Below are 9,232 nucleotides of genomic sequence, written 5' to 3' on the forward strand. Positions count from 1 at the left end.
GGAGACTAGGGTAAGAAAGAAAGGGCTGCTGGCTGAGTGACTAGTTCCCCAGACTTGAGCCTTTATTTCTGCCCATGGCTCCACCTCTTGTTCCTAATATGGTCTTTCCAGCTCCCTTCGCCCCATCATTGTTCTCAGGGGAACACAGGGTGAGACACTTTGATGGACAGACATCACCAGCAAAGAAAAATTAGGGAACAGCTGAGGCTGATTTTAGACAATGGAAAGTGGGGGGGAGGGGAAAGGTTCTCCCTGACCCTGAAACTTTCCACTCACTCTGGGCAGCTCTATGGGTATTTTAAAAGAGAAGGGAGGGGGAAGGGGAGGACATTGAAATAGAGAAGGGTACTTTGGCAATTCTAGAATGGTAGTTTTCGCCCAGAGGCTCCTAGTTGCCCTTCAGCGTCCCCCTTACTCTCACCCAGACTGTGTTGGATGCTAATCAAATTCCACTGGTTGAGTTTTACCTTTTGATTCCTGGTATTCAGGGAGCTTGAGCAACAGTGAAGAGGGGAGGCCACTCATGATCTTTGACAATTCCCCCAGATCCCCAGATCAAATTACTGTGCTATTTTGAGAGTCTCTAATTGGCAGGGAGACATCATTCCTCCCCCTTAAGAGCCACAGGGATGGAGAAAGAGGGTAGGGTTGGGATCTAGAAGGCCATCCCAGAGCTTCAAGCCGGTGAGGCCAGGGGAGGAAAGCGGGGGGATGGTCAGAGTAATCCAGATAGGATAATGTTCTCCATTTCCCCATAGTGATCTTTAAATAGAGCTTTTATAGCCACACAGACCAAGGTCTGTGTTGCTCTTCTCTTCTCCTCACCCTCTGCTCCCTTCTTAACTCTCCCCACTCATCATGATAATCGTCATCGTTACCCGCTCTGTTTCCCCTGGCTTAGTTCCAGGCCATGTTCATTCCACTTGGAGGCTTGCTACTGACAGGTGGCAGTTAATCCCAGACACCGGCACCATACAATCTGACAATATGCCAGGGAGAGGTGGGCACTGTTCAAGGTGACCAGAGCTAACAGGGAAAAATATAAATGGCTCTAATTAGTCATTATGTCAAGGATAGATGGGTAGTATTAATACTAGGCCCCAACAATGGGGTGACTGAAACACCCACCAGCGTAGAGGGCAAAACTGGAGTCCACTCAGGAGAGCTTCCAGTCAATAGAGGTAGATACGCAGATAGACCATCAGCTGACTCTTGAAGGAAAGCAGAAAAATGGAAGACCCCTACTGTTGCCCTTAGGGAACAGAATGAGGGAGTCCCAGGGACAGGAAGCAGTGGATAATAAGGTGGGGGGATTGAATAAGGAGGAGAAAAATACAAGGACAGGAAAAGATCAGAGCCATATCCCTTCTAGTATAAGGGAAAGGTATAGGAAGATTTGATACTCAGACTTCAGCTCTCTCCTGCTCCCACACTAGCCCTCCAGTTCAAGACTGAAATCCACATAGGTTGCAGCGACTGGTCTTCCAAAGGGGTCCTGGAGAGAAGAGATTCAGTAAAAAAGACAGGAGCCCCAGAGCCCCAGAGGTTGAGGTAGGAAAGAGTGTGATGCTAAATTGCCTACTGCTGTAAGAATATGTTTGACATTTAGTTGGTTCCTAATTAAACAACCCAATATCAAACATATCACACAGAAGCTGGCAGGAGAGTTTTGGTGGTCCTCTGCCTTCCTCCCCACTGCAAAGAAAGGACAGAGCAGAGACACCAGGCACCAAGCATGGCTAGATGGAGAGCCATCTCCTTGGGGAAGGGCACTGACCCCTTGCTCTTTGCCTCCCAAGACAGCCGGCTCTTATTCATCTTCTCTTCATGCCATCCCGGTCCCAGCTCCTCTCCTACTAGTGCCTGGCCTTCGCTGGATCACACTGGCCTAAACCAGGAAGAATATCTGGCAGGGCTCCACATCTGGGCACCTATTCTTCCCCAAAGCTCCAACACGGAGCTTCTCCCTATCATGTCACGGCCCCAGTGCCCAGAGGATCAGCAGTGTCAGCAGGTCCTCATCAACCTTGCCACCTGTTCTCAACTCCCCTCCTGTTGCCCCAAGGCTTTGCCAGAGTGGGGGTGAGGACTTGCACATCCTGCTTTCCCTTTCCAACACCCACACAAGGCTGCTGACAGCCTTTCAGCGGACACCTTCCTGGAACCCTCCTGCTTTTAAGTATGACAGATTAGTAGCCATGAGAAACTTCCAGAAGGCTTGGCTGCTTCTTCCCACCATCTTGTCCCTTCTCACCTTCTCCCCATGTCCTCCAGGCATCCTCCTTAAAGCCACCCTTGGGTGTCCAGAAGAGAAGAGTGACCTGTCTCACTAGCAGGCTCCAACCTGGGCTCCAGAGAAGAAATATGGTCTCTCCCACCTGGCGGAATTAGAAGTAAGATTTTAGGAGATCAAAGGGAGGGAGGAAACCCCCTCTGCCAGGAAACAGCCTGCAGTCCTTGGGACTCTCCTCCTCTTCTGGGGCTTTTTACAACGCAAGCTCCTGGGCTGGCTTCTCTCATGGTCTTCCCTCACAGGGATCCAGCCTGGTGCCTGCTTTTCTGGGAGATTTTTCTTCTGAAGAGAACCAGGTCTGTTGAATGTCATGTGGCAGGCAGATTCTTCTCTCTACTGTGGCAGAAAGGAGCCCGAGTTATAGCTACACTGGTGGGGTGGGGGGCTTGGGTGGAAGTGTGGGGTGGGAGGAGGATGCTCTGCTTCAGCCCCCAGGCCTGTTCCATGTGTCCTTGTTCCCATTAGGCTAGACACCTCCACACCCCCTCAACACACACACACACACAAACACATATGCCAACTCGACAGTGCCCTTGGTCTAGATCGATAGCTTGTCCCAAGCCCCAGTCAATTCCTATTGTGTGGCTCTTACCTTCCAGAGGAAGACTAACAAATGGGCATCCAAGCTCCACGGTAGGCACCTGTGGTGTTGTCTTATGGGTTTCAGCCTGTGTGTAATTTTTACTTTCTTGACCTTCCTTTTTATCCTTAACACCCCCTCCCCCAAGTTCTAGTTCCCTTCTCTGGGAACCTTGATTGTCCTGGAGAACCACAGGCTGGAGGGAGAGAGGCTGGGAAAGGGACTAGCAGGAATTGAAAGGACTTTAGTGTTTGGGGCACTGGGGAAACAGAGGCAGAGACAGGAAACATTGACGTAGGGGACGAGTAGCTCTCTTAGGAGGAGACTGACAGGATGGCATATCCAGGCCGAAATCTCAGATTGCCTTTGATGAAAGCTTTCTAGCTCTCCTGGAAGTAACTTCTGTGTAGCCATTTCAAGCAAGACTGAGTCCTTCTGAGCCTGAGGAGTTGGGTAAGGCACCAGCCACAGAGGGAAAAGGGGCTGCGTGGGTATGATGGGGTGAACTACTCAGTTGATGTGATGAGAGCGGACAGAGTAGGCAGAGAGGATCAGAGGAGATGGGCTCCGGAGGGGGCCAGACTGCCAATACTGGAGCCAGCCTGGCACTGACAAGCCCTGGGGAGAGAGGACAAGGTCAGGGATCAAGGCAGAGGGGGCTGGGCATTCTGTGGGCCCAAATGAACAGAGGAAAGAGGAATAAAAGGGGTTGATGAGAGAGTGTGGTGGGAGGTGGGGGGGGGGGGGCAGCCAGGTAATGGAGAGGAAATAAAAAGAGAAAGACTATCACAGGGCAGGAAAACATCATTATGACTTAGCATTTATTGCATATTATATGCCACTTCTCTGCTAAGTGCTTTATTTAATCTCCACAGTGATCCAGTGGGGTAGGCGTTATCTCCATTTTACATATAAAAAACCCCCTGTGACCCAGAAAGTTAGTTACGTGCTCAAGGCCACACAGGCAGTAAGTGACAGCCAGAATTCAAACCCAGCTCTGACATGTGGAAGCCTGTTCTCCTAACGCCAGGCTATGCTGTCATATATAAGAGGCGGGGGGGCAGCTGGGAGACAGATACAAGGGAAGATAAAAGGAGTGAAGGCAAGGTGGACCCGCAGGGAATAGAGGGCGGGGGAACAGGCAGAAGGAATGGGAGACTCAGCCAGGTTTGCGGGTCAAATCCAGGACATGTGTGTGGTTTTTCTCCTATAAAACTCTCATCATACCTGTCATGATTTGGTCAACGCCTGCCTCTCTGACCAGCCTGTGAGCTCCGTGTCTTGTTTGGTGTCACAACACTTGAGTAGTTATTGACTAAAGATAAGACGGCTTGGGAAGCAGGGCTGATGGGGACTGGAGGATGAATGGATATATAGAACAGAAAGACAGGCCTGGGATGGAGAATGACATTTGAGCTGCGTAAGGGGGCTGGCCAGGGGGCCAGTAGGGGACCTGTGAAGGGCTTGGTCACAGGGAAATCTCCTAAGAGGGAAGAAGGAGGATACCTATTGTGTGTCAAGCGCTGGGCTTGCTCTCTACATAATCTTATTTAATCTTCATAATGTTCCTCTGAGATGGGTATTATCCCCATTTTCAGAAAAGAAAATTGAGGCTCAGAGAAGTAACTTACACATGGTGACACAATTAAGAGGTGAAGTCAGACTTTGAATGCACACCTGACTCCATAGTGTGTTTTTCTCTTTATACCTTGCTGCTTCTCTGTGCTCCTCATCAGTGGGGTGTGTAGGGAAAGGAGGAAGGAGAAGCTCTGAGCTAAGATGAAAAATGCATATTGAAGGACAGAGGCAGACTTGGGGGAGGGAGGAAAGAAAAGGTGCGAGTTTTGCAGTGCAGACAGAGCCACATGGAGTTTGAGGGCAGGAAACCATCAGTGTGGAAAGGATGAGTAACCAATGAGCATGCAGATGGCAAGGTGAGGGAACAGGGAAAAGTACGTACGATGGCAATTACATCAGAGAGTGAGGGCGTGTTCCTGCACCTGTTACTGGATGCAGAGTGGGAGTCTCTCTGGCTTGAGATGTCATTTGTATGTAAAGCGGATCTTTATAAGCAAAGTTCTCTATGGCCTATAGATGCAAATGATTAATCAGTACTTTTAAGAATTTTGAATGCATTTAGATTTCACATGCTCTTTCCAGTCCCCCATAAATCCCACCATCCCTTATTCCCTTATAACTGCCGGACTCCTGAAGGCATTTGAGTCTGGAACCCCGTTATTTTGCCAAGGTGGGAATTCAGGCAGAAATCCAGATGAAAGAGACTTGTCCAAGGTCTCACAATAACTGCCAAGTCAGAACCTAAAATCCAGGCCTACTGACATCAAGCACCGTAGTACCTGTGGATTAATAGCCATATTCAGAGCTATCTGTCCAAGTATACAGAAAAAATCAGTGGAAGTGAGATCAGAGAGGTGGTGAGCAAAATCCAGAAAGCTCTATTAAGATTATGGCAGCTGTGAATAAGCACTTTTGAAACAGATCAAGATTTAGGGCTGAAAGAATGAGCCAGTAGTCCAGGTTTGAACCTTTAAGAACTAGCTTTATTTGTTAAACCAAATCAGGATTCGCTTCTCACATTGTGCCTCTATCTACCTCCCCTCCCCCCACTCACATCAACACTGCATATGTCATTCTGACCACAAGGCGTCACTCTTGTTTTTACCATTGTTTCATAGATTGTTTCCCCTATAGCACCAGGGGGTTGACAGGGGCACCAGAGGTGAGAGTTGGAGCACTGTCTTGAGTCCTGGGCACATAACTAGATCCAGGTGAGTTTTGGGAAGGAAACTGAAGGTGGTGGGGCTCAAGAAATCTAGGTTAGCAGGTATGGTGAGAATGGAAGGACAATGTTTCAAATGCCATTAGAGTCTCTCCACATAAAAAGCTTTGCCCATCTGATTTAGTTCCTGTTGGTACTGCTGATGCTCCTTTTCAAACAGCTGGCGCAGGGCAGCTTGACGGACCTGGTGGGGAGGGGAGAATAGAGTGTCATGTTTGCCCTCCGTTTACCCACCTTTCTCATTCTTTCTCCCTGGTTGCTTTCCCATCACCTGTGTTCTCTTGGATCTGGACTTAGCTGTGACATAAGCTAGGCAGTAGCATAGAGGCTGAACCATTGGAGGGGAAGCCTACCCATTTTTTTTTCCCCATGGGTGAAGCTCCAATGTTCAGCAAATATTTGCTGAGAACATACCATGAACCAGAAACTTTTCTAGGCACCTTGGATACAAAGGTGGTGACATGACAGCAACTGGGGACTCCAGGGAGAGAGAGGTTCCAAGAGGCAGGTATTAGGCACTAAGAAGCAGTCTTACCAAGGCGAGAGGAGCAAAGACTAGACTTCAGTTTGGGACTCTGCAACTGGATGCAAAGAATCAATGAAAAGGAGCTTTGGTTTTACAGGTAAAGAGTTGCTGCTCTGGTATAACGGCAGAGACTAAGAGCTTGGGAATCCCAGTGGGCAAAGGCACAGGGCAGTAGGGGCTGAAACTTCAGGTCACCCTTGCTAGAACTCACCATCAGTAATTGCTTGTTGGCCAGTGCCAACTCCTGCACCATAGTGTCCTGCATCCTTAGGATGGCATATGGGTTTCTCCTCTGGCTTAATGTCATCTGCCACAGACAGTGAGTGTGTGAATTACGCCACCTGTCCCAGGCAGAAAGGTAGGGGTTGAATGGGTTAAAGTCAGGAGTGGAGACAAAAACGCCATCAGTGAGGCTGCTTCTTCACCAGAACTTCTGTGCCATCCTGAGAAGACTGCAAACTCCTTGAAAGGATAACTAGAACTGACTTAGAACCTAGTATATTATGTCACTCAATCATCATAATAACCATGTGTCATAGATATTAATTTTTGCATTATACAGACAAGGAAACTTTAAAGTTCAGGTGAGTTGCCCAAGGTCACTTAATGGCAGACCTGGGTATCAAATCCAATCTAAGGATTAATTCCTTCCATCATACCAGTGATACTCAGTCCTGGCTAGGTCTGAATTAAGGTTTTCTAATATATAAGAGGAATATATGTATGTCTCACACACACACACACACACACACACACACACACACACACATCCTCTGTTCAGATAATCCTGTTGACATTTTTTTAAAAAATCAAGTATTTTTTACAGATGGCTGAAAAATTAAATTGATACAGAAATAGATATTAAACAAAAAGTGAAAGCTTCATTCTTCTGCCCCAGTCCTTCTCAACAAAGTTATCAGTTTCCTGTGTATCCTTACAGGAAACTTCTCTATATCAGCAAGTGTTATCTTTTAATTTTTTTTAACATGAAATCATGTTTACATAAGCAGTATTACTTAACAATTTGGACTTTCCGTATCAGCACAAAGAGATTTACTTTGTTCTGTTTAAAGGCTGTCTAGTATTTTTGTATCATAATTTAACCAGCTACACGTTGTTTCTAGCTTTTTTATTTTCATAAACAATGCTGTCATGAATACTCATGTATGTACATTCTAGTGCTTTTGCAGGTATATGTGTGTAAAGTAAATTCCTAGAAGTAGAGTTGCCAGTTCAAAGGATATGTGAATTTAAAATTTTGATAGATTTCATAAAAAAGGCTTCATAAAAAAGGCTGCATCAGGGACTTCCCTGGTGGCACAGTGGTTAAGAATCTGCCTGCCAATGCAGGGGACAGGGGTTTGTAGCCCTGGTCTGGGAAGATCCCACATGCCGTGGAGCAACTAAGCTGGTGCACCACAACTACTGAGCCTGTGCTCTAGAGCCCGCGAGCCACAAGTACCGAGCCTGTATGCCACAGCTACTGAAGCCTGTGCGCCTAGAGCCCGTGCACCGCAACAAGAGAAGCCACCACAATGAGAAGCCCATGCATTGCAATGAAGAGTATCCCCGCTCACTGCAACTAGAGAAAGCCTGCGCGCAGCAAAGAAGAACCAACGCAGCCAAAAATAAACAAACAAAATTAAAAGAAAAAAGGTTGCATCAATCTTGATTCCCACTAACACTATATGCATTCTTGTTACCTCACATCCTTGCTACCTCTGGATATAACCTATGAAACCTTAAAAAACAGGCTTATCCTATCTAATCCCAGACCATCTTAGAATCTTCTGGGTTAAGACGTGTGTTTTTTAAAAAAGCTCCCCCGGGCTTCCCTGGTGGCGCACTGGTTGAGAGTCCACCTGCACACGGGTTCGTGCCCCGGTCCGGGAAGATCCCACATGCCGCGGAGCGGCTGGGCCCGTGAGCCATGGCCGCTGAGCCTGCGTGAGAGGCCACAACAGTGAGAGGCCCGCATACCGCAAAAACAACAACAACAACAACAAAGAAAAGAGCTCCCCAGGTGATGGAGATATACAGCCTAATCTTTTGAGTTTTCTCATTCATTCATTCAATAAATACCTACTGCATACCTACCACATGGTTAGTGCAATGCTGGGCAACAAATACTTGAATTTTCCTTAAAAAGTAAAAAAAGAAAACAACAAAAACTTGCTCCAATTTTCCTTCAGAGAATGGGAAGCCAGGGACAATAACCATTGCCTACGTAGCCTAACCGAGTGGGCACTACGAGGCTGATCTCTGCTTGTGAGAACAAGGACTGCTTCTTGCCCCTCCCATACCTGTTTGCATTCTTCAGGAGCCCCTAACAAGATGGAACAAATCTCAGAAGTGGCTTCAGGACAGGAGGGTGAAAAGGTCAATCTGAAGGCTAAGGGAAGGGATAGAAGCAGAGATTACCTGTCCACCATCTTCTTAAGTCCCGGGGCCCTTTGAAAACTCTGTAAGAAAACGGAGTTCTGTTGATCTGCCTTGATCTCCAGTACCTCACTCAGTACACTATCATAGTGGGAGACACATAGACCTTTCCCTTTAGAGACAGGGAGTAGCCAATTTCCTAGGGGAGGTGGGGAGAAAGTCCTACTCCTTTCAGAATGGATCAAAGGTAACATGCAGGCGTTAATATGCAACAAATATCTGAACACCTACTATGTGCCAGACATCTCCCACTCCTGCTACTACCCTTCTGTTACATCTGTCCATTTCTGGTAAATTGATCTGGAAACCTCATCCAGGGAAACGCATCCAAACCAGCCCCTTTTCCAACTCTGCATACTTCTACTTTTACCATCTTTTCCACAGACATGTCTACAGACTTGCTTGATGTAGTCTCAGGAGACTGAACAGGCTCTACTTTGTTTTCAGTCACCAAGGTTTCAGTAGTCATAGCAACACTTACACCTCCAACAATGAGCCTAGGCCTAGGAGTTGATTGGTCACCTGGCCTGTTGCCCTGGAGACCTGAAGGGAATCCTGGTTCTCCAGCCTTCTATTAGTGACACAGGCAATTCT

General features: G+C 47.3%; 1 protein-coding gene across 1 annotated transcript; it reads right to left on the bottom strand.

The window, feature by feature from the left end:
* Positions 1 to 5,499: 5,499 nt before the first annotated feature.
* Positions 5,500 to 9,026, bottom strand: CFAP141 (cilia and flagella associated protein 141). Its single transcript, XM_060007852.1, has 4 exons — positions 8,997 to 9,026; positions 8,621 to 8,661; positions 6,411 to 6,540; positions 5,500 to 5,857 (listed from the first exon to the last, which is right to left on the bottom strand). The coding sequence occupies exons 1-4, from the start codon at positions 9,024 to 9,026 to the stop codon at positions 5,756 to 5,758; spliced, it is 303 nt and encodes a 100-aa protein (XP_059863835.1). The 3' UTR covers positions 5,500 to 5,755.
* Between the last annotated feature and the right edge of the window lie 206 nt (positions 9,027 to 9,232).

Source organism: Delphinus delphis, chromosome 1 (genome assembly GCF_949987515.2).
Source record: "Delphinus delphis chromosome 1, mDelDel1.2, whole genome shotgun sequence".
In the NCBI taxonomy this organism is placed as follows: Eukaryota; Metazoa; Chordata; class Mammalia; order Artiodactyla; family Delphinidae; genus Delphinus; species Delphinus delphis.